The sequence below is a fragment of the Globicephala melas genome, chromosome 9 (assembly GCF_963455315.2).
Source record: "Globicephala melas chromosome 9, mGloMel1.2, whole genome shotgun sequence".
In the NCBI taxonomy this organism is placed as follows: domain Eukaryota; kingdom Metazoa; phylum Chordata; class Mammalia; order Artiodactyla; family Delphinidae; genus Globicephala; species Globicephala melas.
Window position 1 is genome coordinate 5,134,957 of NC_083322.1, and position 17,534 is coordinate 5,152,490.

The following is a 17,534-nucleotide window of genomic DNA, read 5'->3' on the forward strand; positions in this document are numbered from 1 at the left end:
TGTTTTATCTTTCAAATGCTACACTACCTTGGCTATTGTGTTCATAAAGCTTTCCCTATAGTGCTTCTCAAATTAGATTTTAAATTTTTCATTTTTTTAATTGAATGAGGTGGAGTGCTATATTTAGTTGTCCAAATTTGCAGTTTTAAGATTGTTAGTGAAGCCATTTGTTTAGCAAGTATTGGTTTACTCTTTGTTTTCTCTTATTTGTCTGATTCGGTAGAGGTTGAGTGATAACCCCATAGAGTCATGTAATTTTTGTAAATTGTGGTGGTGGTAACTTTTTCAGTCACATTTGTCATCAGCAAATAGGCCTGATCTCTAGCTACTTTGTCCATTGCATCCTCTGCCCCTAGGAATACCAGGCTGCTTGCAGTCCCTGAGTGTCCTTCTGATTTTACCCTTCCATATATGGCCATATGCTGCTATTTCTGCCCTTCTTTGTTTTTTTTTACATCTGGCCAATATCTGTATCTTTTAAGACTCAGTTCTGGAATCATCTTCCCCAGATACCTTACTCAGCTCAGCCAGTCTCAAATAAGTGGATGCCCATGTGCTTACATAGCAGTTTCTCTAGTACCACTGAGCATAGACGGCTCCTTGAAGGGTGTAGACGGCGTCCTGAGCACCTTTCTGTCTCTATGCCTTTCTATCTCAATACCACATAGTTGGTACTCGGTGGAGTGAAGTTAGGTCCTAATACTAGTGATTATATATAAAAAAATATTTATATTGGGTGTTATGATAGAAAAAGGGATGAGATCAATCAGTATATGTATAAATGTTTGGACTATGTCACATGTTCTCATACCATCTGGGAGGGCAGCAAGGGGCGGAGGCCCTGGATTACTAGGGGTGATGCCTTCTTAACCACATTCTGGGGGTTACAACTGTGCTCAGCGCTTGCCCTGAGGTACGGCAGGCACAATTATTATTCCCGTTTTACAAATGATGAAATTCCTTTACTTTCTAGTCACACTTAAGGCAGAATTGTTGTGGCAGTAGCTGGACAGGCCCAGTTTGTCCTCCGTGCTGAGGGCATGTGTTTTCTCACACATAAGCTGGCATTAGTTGTAGTGTAGGGGTAAAGCCTTGGGAGGCTTTGAGAGCTCGCATCACTCAGCTTGCGTCAAATCCACGTTCCGTCTCTTTCCAGCCTGCAGCCTGGGCAGGTCAGGCTTTCTGAGCCTCAGTTTCCTCATCTGTAAAACAGGATTAATAATGCTCCCTGTTACTGGGTTGCCACAGGGATTAAAGGAATTAGGGTACACCTTGTGCTTGTGATATTAATAAAAGGTGGTGCATACCCATGACTACCAATGACATATCTAGGAATCTGGCAAGAGGAACGTAAAATTCTAATATGTGCAAAGGTGTGACCACATGAATAGCTAATGAATGACTTTATCTTTACTAATAGATAAAAATGAGAGAAAACAACCTAAATCCACTAGTGTAGTTATTGATTGGATTATTGTTTCTGTATATATCTGAATATACAGATTTTTTGCAGCCATTAAAATTTGTTACGTATGAAAGTTTAATGTCACGGGGAACAAACCACGTCAAGTTTAAAAGGCAACCACCAGAATAAAAGAATACTGAGTGTGATTCATTGTGTGTTTAGCAAAATACATGTAGGCATAGATAAAAGATCGAAAACAAATACATTAAAATGTGAACTATTCCTGTCTCGGGCAAACTTTTGGATGATTTTTAATCTTTTGTGTTCTTCTGTAATTAAAAGTATTCTTTGAACTGTAGTAATAGCTGCTTTTTAGGGAAGTTGTGAGGATTGGAGAAGTCTGTTCAGCACTTACAGTGCCTGACCCTGCTGCACACCTAATAAGCGGTTGCATTGTTCTTCTCTTATAAGCCGGTAAGAAGTGCTTGGGCCTTGCTCTGTGCTACTCACACTGCAGTCCTTGAGGACTGGCGGCATCGGCCTTACCTGGGAGCTTTTCAGGAAGCAGGATATTGTGCCCCCAGCACAGGTGTACCAGTCAGAAGGTGCTTTTTAACAAGATCGCAGGTGATTCGCATTCATATGGACATGAGAGGCACAGCTCTAGGCCAGGGTTCTCTGAACTTTAATGTGTCAGAATCACCTGGAGGGCTTGTTAAAGGTTTGGATTCAGTAGGTCTGGGGTGGGACCAGAGAATGTGCATTTCTAACCATCCTAGGTGGTGCTCATTCTGCCGCTCTGGGGACCACCCTTTGAGAACCATCGATCTAGCCCTGGGATGGGCACTGTGTTCCTGCTTCCATATCCCCTCTTTTTTGTATGAGCCAGGAATGGTTTTTACACTTTTTAATGGTTGAAGAAAATCTGAAACAGAGTAGTGTTTCACAACATGTGAAAATTATATGAAATTCAAGGTTCAGTGTCCATGAATTTAAAACATCTTATTAGACCATAGCCTAGCTCATTAGTTTATGAATTGTCTGTGGTTGATTTTGCTGTACCAGGGCAGAGAGTTGGGTAGCTGTATTTACTCTTTGGCCTTTTACAGTTTTGCCATCCATGCTCTAAGTCATTTAGATATATATAAATGGAAACTATGATCTGCAAACCCTCAAAGAGTCAATGCAGAGCACATTAAAATAAGCTTAGCAACTGTAGTTGCCTATAGCAAAGTATAGCTGTCAAGTTTAGAAATAATGGCCCCTAAAAATAGTCCCATATTTTTAAGTATTGATAGTACTACCCTTAAAAACCTCTTTAAGGACTGGTTTGTTCTTAGCCATAGAGACAAAAGCAAAGAATAGGCTTATTTGCTATCATATAGGTCTTCTTTCATTGACTTTAAGTATGTAGCAGTTATTATTCAGTCAGATGTATGACCATGAACTAATTTGAATGAACAGTGTTGTTTGTTTTTAGTGATCTCTGAGGCTAGCTGTTCCTCTCAACTGAGATGCAAAGGCTGTGAAACTTTTCTGGAGCTTAGCAGTGGTGCCCGCACACCTTGTGTTTCACCCATTCCTAAGGGGAGCCCAAATAAGGCCCCAAGACCACCATGCAGAGACCACCACAGCCATCTAGCTAAGAGCACCCCTTCCTCCACAGTTGCCAGTGGGCAGGAATAAGGAGCTCCGGGCTGTCACTGGCACAAGTATGGGCAGGCCTGAGGAGTAATGCTTCCTCTGAAAGGGAGAAGAGCCACACTTAAGAGTTCTGCTCTCTCCTCAAGCTTTGCAGCTTACTGATTTCCATACTTGAGATGCTGTTTTCAGAAAACAGGCCATCTGGTGCCACCCATTTTCCCTCCGTCACTTCAGGCGCCCACGCTAGGAACATTGTGTCTTAGGATGGGACTGGACGAGCAGGAGCTGGAATTCAAGCGTGTGGATAGTTCACTTATTTCTTAACCTTTCCAATTACATTAGCAAACTTCGGGGGCTCAAGTGCAAGGTGGTTTTGGATGTGGCAACAGCCAGTTGCCAAAAACAGATGGAGGAAGTGAAACCAAGAAACAGCGAAGCAAAAGGACTCAGAGGACCGGAGAGAAGGCAGCACCTCGGTCGAAAAAAAGGAAAAAGGAAGAAGAGGAGAAACAAGCGATGTTCTCTTCCACGGACACCTTTACCCACCTGAAGCAGGTGAGTCTTTCGGAGCAGCCCCTTTAAAAATTCAAGGAAGTGAGACATCGGAAGCTTTTTCAACCCTGTTAAAGTGAAATTTTCCCAAAAGTAGAGAGTTAAGGGGTAAAAGACATCTCAACAAGCAACCTAATAGGTTTCCTGTGTGCGAGCAAACTTGCACCTTATCCTACTGGCACCCCAAAATTTTAGTAAAATAGATGGATTGGTTGGCGCTGGTGAAGATTTACTTATATTCAAAGGGAGCAGCCTCAGCACCAAGAAAAATTCCGTCCACGTTACTTGTGACTCCGGATGCAAAGAAACACAGGCATTGGTCTCTCCCCCTAGTAGAGTGCATTCTTACACCTTTGTGGCTGTTACAGAAGGTGGGAGACAGCTGCTGAAGAGTGCCGTTGGGGGCACCTAGCCTCAGTTCAGCCCTGATTCTTGCTGAGCGAAGATAAGGAAGGTGTTTTTCTTGTTAGAAGCCTGGCAGCATCCCTTTAAGACAGTTGAGAATAAGGCTCATTTTTAAGTATATCTCAAAGATTCCGTAGTCTCTCTCACTTATTCCAGCATTTTGATACTTGAATTTTTTAAGTCTTATTTTTCTCAAGCCTTATTTGACTAAGTTGCCTTGGGTCTTAGAAAAATTGAGAGACACTTGTTTTGTTTATCGTGTACATTACTCTTAAATGTGTTTTTCAATAGCAGCTCTCTCTGCTCCCTCTAATGGAACCAGTCATTGGAGTGAACTTTGCCCACTTTCTTCCTTACGGCAGTGGCCAGTTTAATAGTGGGAATCGACTTCTAGGAACTTTTGGCAGTGCTACCCTTGAAGGGGTTTCGGATTACTATTCTCAGTTGATCTACAAGGTATGTTTCTTTGCCAAGGTGTTACCTTGCTTCCTCTTTGGATGCCATATCAGAATTGGTAGAGCTTGTCTTGTTTTTCCATCTAGTTTACATCTATCTAATCTTCCAAGTTCCATTTACACTCTAGTTCAACTAAAAGGTTAAAATTTTACCAGGTAAAGTGTTTCCAATATGAACATTTGAAATGTTTGTATAGGTCAGAATACAAATTGTGAAAAACATCCATTGTATATTTCTGCGGTAGGTAAATACGTATTTTCCTATAATCTTTATTAACTCTTAAGATGACTCCAAATTCAGAGTAAATAGAGTAAAAAATGTAGTTAGGAATTTACCCTGAAAAATACAATGAAAAAACCTAAAAACTTATTTTGTCTAATAATTTAGGTACTAATTGCACCTGTGCATTAGTTCTTAGGCTACAAAAATAATATCAAACTGAACCAAGTTTATCTTTTGGTAATATTTTTTTAACAAAGTTTTATGATAGGCTCATTAGATACTCTTTACTTCACATCTGACTTGTGTTAAGTGATCTTTTTTGCAAAAATATTTGAGAGGATCATCATTTTTTCTGAGGGCTTCTCTTCTTTAGTATTAAAATCATTCTCTTGTGACATTCCATTTATTATCGTTGTTGGCTTTTCTCTTCAGTTAGAACCTCTCCCAAGTCTTGTAAATGCCTTCTCTTCTGATGCAAGCTGTTCTCCACGCAACTTCATCATCTTCAGAAATCCTAGATCTTTGCAAGATTTGTAATTTTACCTTGCACTTGATTTGCATGGAATTACTGGTAGATTCCAACAGTCCCTGAGAGACTAGTCAATGACTCAATGACAAATTGGTGACAGATGTTAAGCAGGGAGAAATGTTTGGGGGGAAACTACATTTGTTAAGGTTCAGTCCATTTAGTCGTTATTGCTACTCCTTTTGCTTCTTTTTGAGATGTTAGACAATCCAGATTCTAATATCTAAGATACAAGCTGCAGTTATGCATTAGGATCTTAAATTCTCAAGTTTTTGATAGAACTGGGGCATATCTTAATTTAATAAAGGAGTTTTTTGAGAACTCTCTACAATTTATTGGTCGAATTTTAAAGCTGTCCTTCACTGGCTTTAACAGTGAAACTTGAAAAGAGTTGTATAGAATCAAATCAGGCACAGTATAAATTTGCTTCTTAATTTCAAAGCTAAGTACTCAAGCTGGGGAAAGTGAGCCAGTGGGTGGTATGTGCAGAGGATGATGGGTATTTGTTCCACTGAAATGCCTCCTGGCCTGTACGTTTCTTTTTCTTCTTGGTGTGCATTTTAGGAATGAAGGTGCCTCTGATTACATTTCTGTACCTTGCCTCCCTGTGCTGAAAATTCACAGAACTAAGTTTTAGCAAGGTCGTGGCATATTTGCTCAGTAGCATATAATTTAAAATTTTTTGGTCTCCTGCAGCAGAATAATTTAAGTAATCCTCCAACACCCCCTGCCTCTCTTCCTCCTACACCACCTCCTATGGCTTGTCCGAAGATGGCAAATGGTTTTGCAACAACTGAAGAACTTGCTGGAAAAGCTGGAGTATTAGTGAGCCATGAAGGTAGGATGCCAAGCTTCCAAGTCTTGTACCTTTGAGGAGTTTGCTGGCTGTGCGTGGTGAAGTGGCAGTCGGATTGTAAAGTTTACCCGTTACCAGTTTTGACTGATTTATGGTTTTGTGTTTTTGCTCTTCCAGTTACCAAAAGCCTAGGACCTAAACCATTTCACCTGCCGTTCAGACCACACGATGACTTGTTGGCCAGAGCGATTGCTCAAGGCCCAAAGACAGTGGACGTTCCTGCTTCACTCCCAACACCGCCTCATAATAACCAGGAGGAATTAAGGTAGAAGTTCCTTTTTCTCAAGTATTTCTTTAGTTATTTCATTTATTTAAAAACGTCTTATGTGTTTGTATATAGCATAATGTCTGTAGGAAAAGCATGTAAAAACACTTAAAAGGTGAAATTTGGTGAATAATTTTCTTCAGAATTTAAAGTTTATAAAACATTCTTACTATTAAAAAGAATTCATTTGTGCACTTTAGAAATCTCATATGATATAGGAGGTTCAACAAGTAATAATAATCGAATAGACATTAAGGCATTGGGACTCTCCATGCAAAATATTTCAAAGATCATTGCCCTTTATAAGCTGTTAATGTGATTTCCTGGGTTTATTGATGTTTGCAGATGTCAGGATAAAAGAGCAGCAGTCACAGAGCAGAGCATGCTTTTGTGGAAGAGAATTTAAGGGCTGTCCTGTCCACAGTTTGTAACTCCTTTGTGTCAGTTCTTTAGCCCCAGGATTCTGATGAGGGAAAATCAGCTTCTCCTAGTAGATAGTCACAACCCAGCCAGTTAGATCCAGGGGAGGTTCTTATATATATAGCTCATCAAATTATTCTCTCTTCTTGGAAAATCTGCTAACCACCCTCTCTTTGATAAGACGCCATTGGACTAAGACCCTTTACTGTATAAATGAGAAGACTGCGGACCACGGGGAAGTGACTTGTCCAAAGTTAGAACCCAGCTCTTTGTTTCTCCTGGACCTTACCGCTAGATTCGTGCCGGAGTTGTCACTCGGGGGCAGCTGCGGGAGGCGGCCTCCCGGGTGTGCGTGTCGGGGCCGCCCGCTCCGGGGTCTCACAGGGACCCCTTGGAAGCCTCTCTCGGGTCTCCTGTTAATGCTGCTTCTCACAGCCTTCCTTCAGCCTGACGGCGTCTCCTCTGGGGTGGGGGGGTGTGAGACCCCAGGTTCTCGAGCTGCCGTGCAACGTTTAGCTCAAGACCACACTCGCCCTACAGCCCCATTTGCCTTTGTAACCTTTAGCTTCTTGGACTAGACCAGTCTCTTCCTTTTTTCACTTCACTTTGTCAGTTAATAAAAATGAAGGCCTATGAAGCCATAATGGCCAGTTTTTTTCCGTCTTGCCGCTGTAAGTAAACAGCAGCCACAGGAGAGTCTGTGCACGCGTGCCTGGGTGTGTGGTGGACTGCTCTTTCCTTTTTCAGCCACAGGAGTGTTCCCTAGTCTCAGTGATCTGGAGCTTTGCAAAGGTGTGAGTATCCATTCTTTCTATGCTGTGTTATAATCTGAACGTCTTCCTCCTTTGGCAGGTCTTTAAACTTGGATGCTAAAGCTTTAGTCAGAAGGAAACATACCATTTAAATTACTTTATAGTTAAACATATTTCTTATTTTTTTTCCCAAGAGATTTCCTGTTTGGCCCTGAACTGAATCTTTGGCTTCTCAGGTTATTGTCACTGTCCAAAGGTCACACACGTAGACAGGGCTGGGCTGGTGCGGGAAGCCCCCAGCGGCGGCCTTGCGCCTGCTGATGTGTATTTATTCTGCTCCCAGGACACAGGACCATGGGGGTGACCGGGACACGCCTGACAGTGTTGTGCCCTCGTCCTCTCCTGAGAGTGTGGTCGGCATGGAAGTGAGCAGATACCCAGACCTGTCCCTGGTCAAAGAGGAGCCTCCGGAGCCCGTGCCATCCCCCATCATTCCGATCCTCCCGAGCGGCACCGGGAAAGGTAGGGGGCGCAGTGCAGTGGGGGGGCTGGCTGATAGGAATGTTTAGAAAAGCTGTTAACACTCAACTCATCCTTCCTTTTTTAAGGGCTGGAATCTAGAAGGAATGACATCAAAACTGAGCCGGGCACTTTGTTTTTCACGTCACCTTTTGGTGCATCCCCAAATGGTCCCCGATCGGGTCTCATATCTGTGGCAATCACTCTGCATCCTACAGCTGCTGAGGTAAAGATGGAGTGGCTGTTGGACGTTCTAGAATATTACCCGTTCCTAAAGGAGTGTCAGGTGGCTCACAGTGACACGTACAGCTGGGTCATCGCGGATAAAGGTTAGGGCTATTAGGGCTTGACTTAGCAGTCCCTTCAGACGTCTGCGCTGCTGTGAGTACTGGAAATTGGCCTCAGTCAAGACAGAAAGGGCAAATTGAAGTCAGATCTCATTGTTTTACTAAAGAATGTATAATGGTAAGAACTCTTCAGAGAGTTGATAACTATTTACACGTAGAAAATTAAGCAGTGAAGAGCTTTGTCAACAGAGAAAGTTTTCCAGAAGCACTATGTTCAGGAAGCAGCTGCTCATATCAAACACTAGTACACGGCTGAGGGTTTTTTCAAACTCTTAATTCTTGATGATGTTTCGTTGGCAACCAGACTCATAGCCTGTTGACAGGGCGTTTTGGTCATCAGCAGAACATAGCAGTGGTGTGTTCTCGTGGACTGTGTCAGACTTCTGCCCAGAGCTGGGGGGGGTCCACTGAAAGGAAGCTTCTGACCAGCTGTAAAAACCATGACAAGGTTTAACTCATTCCTTGAATTAAAATGTCTAAGATAGTTTAACGTTCTCTCAAATATTGAACATTAATTGGAATCCCTGTATGAGGATTTCTGTATGTGGAAGCTTTGTTTGGCTATGGGCCCATCAAAACCCTTCTTACCCCCCGAGGATCTTAAGTCTAAATAAAAATGGTTGGATTTGCTTGAGGCGTGTGCACCGTGCGGATAGCACTTATCCTGACGTGAGTTGTTCTTCAGTGGTTCTCTGTGGCCTCTGGGCGGGTAATGCAGCATTTGCCGTTTTGTTTTAGAACATTAGCAGTGTTGTGGCTGCGTTCTCCGACCTCCTCCACGTTCGGATCCCTAACAGCTACGAGGTTAGTAATGCTCCAGATGTTCCATCCGTGGGTTTGGTCAGTAGCCACAGAGTAAACCCAGGTTTGGAGTATCGACAGCGTTTATTTCTTCGTGGGCCTCCACCAGGATCTGCAAACCCTCCCAGACTAGCCAGCTCTTACCACCTGAAGCAGCCTACTGTGCCCTTCCCTCCAGCAAGCAATGGTGAGCTGGTTTACAGTTTGTTGACCCCAGATTCGTTCTTGATTCAAAAGTTACGCCGCTTCTCTTTAAGATCTCGCTTTGATTTTAGGGGAGTAACAGGTCACGTGTTGGCACGCAGTCCTTGGTGACTTAGCCACCCCCCCACCCGGGTGCTGTCTTCTGAGGCGTGACTGGACCTTTAGTGCCTGGGGCCTACGTCACACCCTCTTGTCAGCGCTCTGCTTACCCTTGAGCCGCGTTTGCTCTCCTGCGGCCTGAGCCTCCCCTCCCACTTAGCGCTGTGTCACACTGTGCAGACGAGGCCGCCATCTCTGCCCGTGTTCCTGGTCCCTTTCCTTCTGCGGCATCTCCGGGGCCCCTCTCTTCTGTAGGTGCGCTCACACCTTCCCCGTCACTGAAAGGTGGGCCCGTTCCTCGCACCTGTGTGGCATCCCTTCCCTCCCCATCTTCCCGTCTGGCCTCCCCCTCACCCCGCTCTCCCCGCCTCTTCGCTCCCCAGTTTCTTGGCCGTCTTGTTTCCATCCTCACCTGCTCTTAGAGCCCAGCCTCTCCCCACGTCTCGCCCTTGAGCCACGCTGACAGTTGCTCATGTTGGGTTTGAACACTCAGCCTCTGGCTGCTCCGTCACCCTTGCTTTCTCCCTGCTTCTCCCTTCTGCCTTCATGGCCACGCGAGCGATGTGCTCTGAGATCGCCACACGCTTTCCAGTCTGCGTCCTTGCTCGCATTTTTATTTTGGCCCCGGAACTTCTTCATCCCTCTTCAACTTTCCAAATCACGCTCATTGAAGACTCTCGTTCACATACCTCTTCATCTTTCATAAGAGATTTCGTACCCTCTTCACCCTGGAGCAAAAGTATTCTCTCTCCCCCTACTCACTCTGCACTGAGACTGGAGACGACCCTCCATGCGTCCCGGTTTCCCTCTGCACTTCTCACAGCCCAATGTGTTGTCCCAGCCGTGTGAAGATAGCTTCCTTTCTTTGTACCCCAGTGTCATGCACGTCATAGATGCCCCGTAACCACTGCTTAGAAAATAAGATTTTTATCAATTACTAAAGACTAACGTGTGGTAAATTAAATGAGCCGTATTGCAGTCAGTCGGTGCATACAGCTTTGCACCCCGGACCCCTGTTGTTAGTGGTCGGCTTTGTCGCTAATGAACGCCTTTTGTCTCTAGGCCTTTCTGGGTGCGCGGGCACTAGTCACGGTGTCACAGAAAGTGCGGCTCTCAGGCCACAGTGGTGCTGCCACTGTCATGTCGTCGTTCTGGGCCACGGCGTGAGGAAGCCGGCCAGAGACCCGGCCTTTGTGAGCAAGGTACTCGCACGTCCCTCCCCTGACCCCCGGGTCCCCCCCCGCCCCCGCCGTGCCTGGGCAGCGCCTGCTCCCGCATCAGGAGGAGTCGCTTCTGGGGCTCCACAGACGCCTCCCCCAGCGGTTGCCATCGGCATATGTTTCATGTGCTTGAGCTTAAAACCAAGTAGCTACAGCAGCCTGTTCGGGGGTCCGATGAGAGCCGCGTTATTTTTAAACGGTGAAATATGGAAAGTAAAGTTAATTTCTGCAAATGTAGTTTCTCTGTGGCTGAATTATTATATGCTAAATGCTGGCTCGTAGTTACCTTTTTACTGCTTTTAGGATTGCTGCTTTCACTTTGAACAGAACAGACCCAGCCCCGTGCAGATCTTGTTCTTATTAGATCCCGACTTGTCGAGCTCCCCACACCTTTCTCTTTGCTTTTCAGGGCTCCCGAGACAGCTCCAGCAGAGCGGAGAAGGACATTGTCTTCTGTAGTAACAACTGCTTTATTCTCTATTCATCAGCTGCACAAGCAAAAACCTCAGAAAGCAAGGTAAGATGGGGACAGTTTCAGTCAGCAGTCTGCGTTGAGTGGCGCCTGTGTTTTGGGGGTGTGTCCGCTTCCCCCACCCAGAACTCCCCCCGGGGAGTCCGAGCAGATGCTCCCCGGGTTGGGAAGGAGTGCTTGGTCCAGGCCGTTACTGCAAACTAAGTAACTTGACCTTATTCAGCAAGAGTGGGCAGATTTGAACTATGTCTTAACAGGTCAGAAGTGAATAAAACACTACTATTAAAATCTGTAATTTTACTTATTTAATTACAAATACCTTAATTTAATCACAACTATAAAGTATTGCTTTAGTGATCTTGTCCCAATGGGAAAACCTGTTCACAACCACAATTCAGGTCTGTTCATGTATTTTGGGGCGAAAGTATCTGTCTTGTACCAGGTTGGAAAAGGTCTGTTTGTTTTTTGTGTGATTTAAGTGTATCTTTGGGTGTGTAGCTGATGTGGACGATACGTTTTTAACCGTTTGCGCTGAAGGAAGTTTTTCCCATGCTGTGATAGTCTCTCCTCCCTCCACATCATTGCTCTTGCGTCTTTCTCAGAAGAATGTTCTGGAGATTCTCATTTTTTAAAAAAGGCAGTAGCGCCCAGTGTAATAAAATTCAAGCTACTTGCCAAATAAATTTATACTTTGAAATATATCAGCCTAGATGAGAGAAGGAATTTTTTTTCCCACCACATAATCTCGTGAGTCCGTGTGCAGTGTCTGCCTGCTTCTGGATTTCCTGTGAGGCGCGTCTTTTTTCAGAGCTGTGTAGGGTGGGGTGCATGAGAAGGTGGGTTCGCTGTTGATTTGCTTATGATGACACTTTGTATCTTAAAAGAAACTAATGGAACTTCTGTCTCAGCTCAGCCCTTTCAGCAGTTGGATGGGAACCGGGCAACCTCTGAGAAAAGTTAAATATGATTTGTTTGTTGACAGGGGACTTCTTCCCCATCTTTCACACTTATGCCAATTAGTTAAGCCTAAGATTAACAAACAGGAATTTCAGTGGGTGGGACGAGCTCATAGAAAATTATGATCCGGAGTTCTTATTTGGTTTAACAAGAAGCTGTTCCGTCTTGTAAATTAAATTAGCTCCATGACATGAAAAGTTTCAAGAGCAGAATACCCTCCAGAGTTAGGGCTTTGCAGAGAACACACTCTCTCTCTGTCGAGACGCGAGCACCACGGGCACGCAGCACTGACCTCCGCCGTGCGCCAGTCCTCTTACTTACAGACCCAGAGCGAAACACCCTGCTGATGGAACCCTGCTGCTTGGCTTCTTGTTGTAGCAAGAATTGCCTTGGAGGCTTTGGAATTAACTCTTTCTCGTGTTTCTTTTTTTTGTGCAGGAATCCGTTCCTTCATTGCCACACTCGCCTATAAAAGAGACGCCTTCCAGAGCATTTCATCAGTACAGTAACAACATCTCCACTTTAGATGTGCACTGTCTGCCGCAGCTCCAGGAAAAAGCTTCGCCCCCAGCGTCACCGCCCATCACTTTCCCTCCTGCTTTTGAAGCAGCCAAAGTGGAGGCAAAGCCAGATGAGCTGAAGGTGACGGTCAAGCTAAAGCCTCGGCTAAGAGCTGTCCACGGTGGGTTTGAAGACTGTCGGCCGATCACTAAAAAGTGGAGGGGGATGAAGTGGAAGAAGTGGAGCGTCCACATCGTGATCCCCAAGGGGACCTTCAGACCCCCCTGTGAAGATGAAATTGACGAATTCCTGAAGAACCTGGGCACTTCCCTGAAACCTGATCCCGTGCCCAAAGACTATCGGAAGTGTTGCTTCTGTCACGAAGAAGGCGATGGGTTGACAGACGGACCGGCGAGGCTGCTCAACCTTGACTTGGACCTGTGGGTCCATTTGAATTGTGCCCTGTGGTCCACGGAGGTGTACGAGACCCAGGCTGGTGCCTTAATAAACGTGGAGCTAGCCCTGAGGAGAGGCCTGCAGATGAAATGTGTCTTCTGCCATAAGATGGGGGCCACCAGCGGGTGTCACAGATTTCGATGCACCAACATTTATCACTTTACTTGCGCCATTAAAGCACAATGCATGTTTTTTAAAGATAAAACTATGCTTTGTCCCATGCACAAACCAAAGGGCATTCACGAGCAGGAATTAAGTTACTTTGCCGTCTTCAGGAGGGTCTACGTGCAGCGTGATGAGGTACGACAGATCGCCAGCATCGTGCAGCGGGGAGAGCGAGACCACACCTTCCGTGTGGGCAGCCTCATCTTCCACACGATCGGCCAGCTGCTTCCACAGCAGATGCAAGCGTTCCACTCTCCCAAAGCACTCTTCCCCGTGGGCTACGAAGCCAGCCGGCTGTACTGGAGCACGCGCTACGCCAACCGCCGCTGTCGCTACCTGTGCTCCATCGAGGAGAAGGACGGGCGCCCCCTGTTCGTCATCAGAATCGTGGAGCAAGGCCACGAAGATCTCGTCTTAAGTGACACCTCACCCAAAGGTGAGGCCCCGTCTGTAGGCTCCACCAAGCCCGTCACTCCAGGGTTAGGCTAATGAATGTTTTATGTCAGTATTTCCATGGTTTTCCTCACGTCTCTTTCATATTTTATCACAGCAGGTGTGGATTCTTCATTTACAAATGCAAGTCTTAACTTCTTTGTATTGTCAAACCTTGCTGTCTTTTTCTAAACACTTGCTAGAATTACTCTAAATCAGAATATATATTATTCCAACAGAGTTTATAAAATAAATAGGAGAATGATTTGCAGATAAAGGTTGCCTGTCACTTACATTGGGGACCCTCTTGTTAATGTCACCTAGAAGGTGGGAACCGTATTTAAAGCCATATTGTCTTATCTCAGGAGCATCAGATATTAAACAGATTTAGAGCCAGAAATGAGACTTAATTTCGGCCTCTAGGGTTAAGCCTAGATTGTCATTTTTAGTGCTGCAGAACTGCTTTTTTTTCAAGTTTAGCAGTTTTTTTTTTAAAAAGTATGAAAATGCTCTAAAGATAATTCCAATGAAAATACCAATTTCATATTGTAACTCTGAGAGAAAAGGATATATCTACAGATACTACTTAATTGGATTAATCATTTGAAAATCTAATATGCTGCTTGGCCAGCATGAAAGTGAGTTAACTACTTGTATGAATTTCAGTTATATTTAACTTTCTTTTCCACTTCTCCTGTTTAATTTCCTTAATGTAACATATTCTTTTCCCCCAAACTTCATAAAGTCTTTAAAACTACTGCCATCCAATAAGCAGGTAATATACCAGGCTTGTTAGATCACTGCCCACGGGCTTTAACTTGGATCTGGTGAGTCTCCGTGAGCGGTTGGTCGTTTCGTTCTTGTTTTTATACTGTATCCTGTTTTCCTCTCTGTTTAGCTAAGAGCAAGTTTCTCATTAAAAAAAATATCTTTTTGTCCATACATAGGTGTTTGGGAAAAGATTTTGGAGCCTGTGGCATGTGTGAGAAAAGAGTCGGAAATGCTGCAGCTCTTCCCAGCCTACTTAAAAGGGGAGGATCTCTTCGGCTTGACCGTCTCTGCGGTGGCGCGGATCGCGGAATCAGTGAGTGCCGGGGCCGAGGCCGGAGAGCCACCCCCTGTCACACGACGCACCTTACTTAACACGGGGCTGTCACTCTCACAACACTTCAAGGTAGTGGTTTTGTCGGGGGTGAACTGCTGTCGCTCTGAAAGAAAACGAGGCATCGGTGAGTCGTAGGCGTCTCCGTGCTCACTTGGTGAGGCAGCTTACCACCCAGTGTTAATGGCCACTTTCCTGCCCGGGGCCCAGGGCTGGTCACCAGAGCGCAGTTGGATTTCACGAGCCCTTACTGTCTGATGCCTGCTTGTTACAAGCACGTGTGCCAGTGAGTCTACACACAGCGCTTTTGGAAAACTGCATGATTATAAGGTATTGTTCTCAAGAAAAAAGTCACTGGTGGGTTTTCTTCAGAGAAGCAGTGGACACCCCGAAAGCCACTGAGTACTGTACCCAGTTGCTTTCTTTGGTGGAGCCCTGCCTAAACGACATGCATCTGTCATGTCTCCAGAGGACAGTGTCCACAAGAAGCGTATTCTAGAAAAGACCTTCAGCACGAATGGTTTTAGGAGTTAACCTGAAGTTACAGCTGTGCTCCCAGGCCCCCGAGGGTGGTAAGCGCATCGCACACAATCAGGATCTGAGCACAGGCTGCTGCTGTCAACGTGGCTTGAAAGAGCCCCTTGTTACCAACATTTTGAAAATGTTGACAAGTTATTTTCATGGAATTCAAGTTGGGCCATCCTTTGGCCGGCTCAAGATTGCCTGTGCTCTTGATCAGGTGAGTTAATTTTTCGTTTATTTTGCTTCTTTCCAGCTCCCTGGGGTTGAGGCGTGTGAAAACTACACCTTCCGATACGGCCGGAACCCTCTCATGGAGCTGCCCCTGGCCGTCAACCCCACAGGTTGTGCCCGTTCTGAACCTAAAATGAGTGCCCACGTCAAGAGGTTTGTGTTAAGGTATTTTGTTTTGACTTCACATAGTACAGCCCGGGGGTTCCAGGCCTCTCGGGTTTTCTGTGCCTGGTCTGTCTGCTGCTTACAAACCCGCTGCCTCTGGCTGTGTCTGTGCGGCCGCGCCAGCTAGGCGGCTTTCCCTGTGTGTGCTGTCAGTGAGGACGTGAACCAGCCGGGCCCCTCAGAGGTGTCTCCGCTCTCCCTTTGTGTCCCCGTCGGCACGCCGTCGCCCCACAGGCCTCACACCCTGAACAGCACCAGTGCCTCCAAGTCGTTCCAGAGCACAGTCACCGGGGAGCTGAGCGCACCTTACAGCAAGCAGTTCGTCCACTCCAAGTCGTCGCAGTACCGCAAGATGAAAACCGAGTGGAAGTCCAACGTGTACCTGGCCCGGTCTCGGATTCAGGTGAGTGGGGCTTGGCTTTTGGGAGGAGGGGAGGTGGGCTCGGAGGGTGCTGGCATCCGGCACATGAGACAGGAGTCCACGGGCCGCAGGGAGAGAAACCCCGCCAGCCCGGGGCGCCGGCCGCTCCGTCCGTGGTCTTGGAGGGCGGATGCTTTACTCCCCCGCGTGGAAGGGCGGCTTCTGGACGTCCTCTCTGTACCGCTTGATGAGGGCTCACGGGGCGCGGGGAGCGCTGCATCTTCCACACGTGGGACCCGCGGTGCGCTCACCAGGGCTCTTTCAAGGCACTTCTGAAAAATACAAACGAAAATAGTTTCAAAAGGTGCCCAGTTTCAGAAGCTTCTCTTCATGAAATCATCGTGTAGTTTCTGATGGATAGATGGTGGAACACCTTACAGGTAAAGCCATCTCTAGGCTAAGCACACTTCCTGAAGAAACAAATGTCTATGTGGCATCTCCCCTTGGAGGCCCAGGATGGAGTTACGAGCTCTCACACTGCCAGCGTCCTCCGTCTCAAAGGCTGGTCACCCTCCAGGCTCTTCATATCGCTGAGCAGTGTCACCATCTCCTAACTGAGTGCGCTGGCCTCACTGCCCCAGACCCCAAAGCATCATCAGTTTCTGCTGCCTTTTTTCCTCCCGGAAGAGTTTCCCCAAATCCACTCCCCGCTCTGCTGCCTGTTCTAACCGCCCGTCTCACCTGCAGGCACTGCTGCAGGCCTGCCTGTCCCCTCCCGTGCAGTCCCCTCAGAAGCCAGGGCGGTCCCTTCACATAGAAACCTGACTTACACGTTGTCTGTATTCATTGACGTTCTTCCTTCTGTAGAAACTTCTAGGATCTACTCTTGATTCTTGATATTTCGAATTTTTACCAAAATGGGCCTGGGTTAGGGTCATTTTTATTTATTGCTTTCCCCACTGGTGAGCCCTTTCAGCCTGAAGCAGTGTGGCCATCAGTCTGAGAAATGTTTTTGTGTTAATTCTTTTGCAGATTCCTACCTCTGTTTCTCTCTGTACACAAATATTAGATCCCTGAGACCCGGGATCTCACAGGGTGGACCCCAGACCGTCAGCACCGGCATCAGCTGGGGGTTTGCGGGTTTGGGGTCCCCAGCCTTACTGAACCTGGCCCCTGAGGTGGGGCCCGCAGCGGTTCTGGTGCCGCCGGGGAAGGCTTCTGTCTCGGGTCTGCCCTCCTGCTGTGGCCTTGTTTCTGGTTCCTTGTCCTCGTCTTGAGCTGCTTCTGCCTTATCTGCTGTCTGCTCTTGATCTTTTTATCTGATACCTTTGCTTTCATATTACGAATGCAGGATCTTCCTGGTCTTTTTGTTGTTGCCTCAGAAATGGAGCCTCAAAAGATTCCACTCGAGGCAGTGGTGTCTTCCTCCTCCGCTCAGTTCCTTCCCCGTTTAAAATGTTCCCAAACAGCTCGTTCA

The 17,534-nt window shown here is 46.2% G+C and overlaps 1 protein-coding gene across 2 annotated transcripts in view; it reads left to right on the forward strand.

Moving 5' to 3' along the window:
- The window catches only part of KMT2C (lysine methyltransferase 2C), a 292,837-nt gene that overhangs the window by 268,793 nt on the left and 6,510 nt on the right, over nt 1-17,534 (forward strand). For both annotated transcript variants that reach the window (XM_060305074.2, XM_060305075.1), the window contains 13 exons: nt 3,392-3,604; nt 4,298-4,462; nt 5,907-6,048; nt 6,184-6,331; nt 7,847-8,025; nt 8,112-8,248; nt 9,108-9,357; nt 10,536-10,675; nt 11,103-11,210; nt 12,561-13,680; nt 14,624-14,760; nt 15,554-15,696; nt 15,931-16,099. In XM_060305074.2, the coding sequence (XP_060161057.1) occupies nt 3,392-3,604; nt 4,298-4,462; nt 5,907-6,048; nt 6,184-6,331; nt 7,847-8,025; nt 8,112-8,248; nt 9,108-9,357; nt 10,536-10,675; nt 11,103-11,210; nt 12,561-13,680; nt 14,624-14,760; nt 15,554-15,696; nt 15,931-16,099 (3,051 nt within the window). The remainder of the gene's footprint in view (nt 1-3,391; nt 3,605-4,297; nt 4,463-5,906; nt 6,049-6,183; nt 6,332-7,846; nt 8,026-8,111; nt 8,249-9,107; nt 9,358-10,535; nt 10,676-11,102; nt 11,211-12,560; nt 13,681-14,623; nt 14,761-15,553; nt 15,697-15,930; nt 16,100-17,534) is intronic.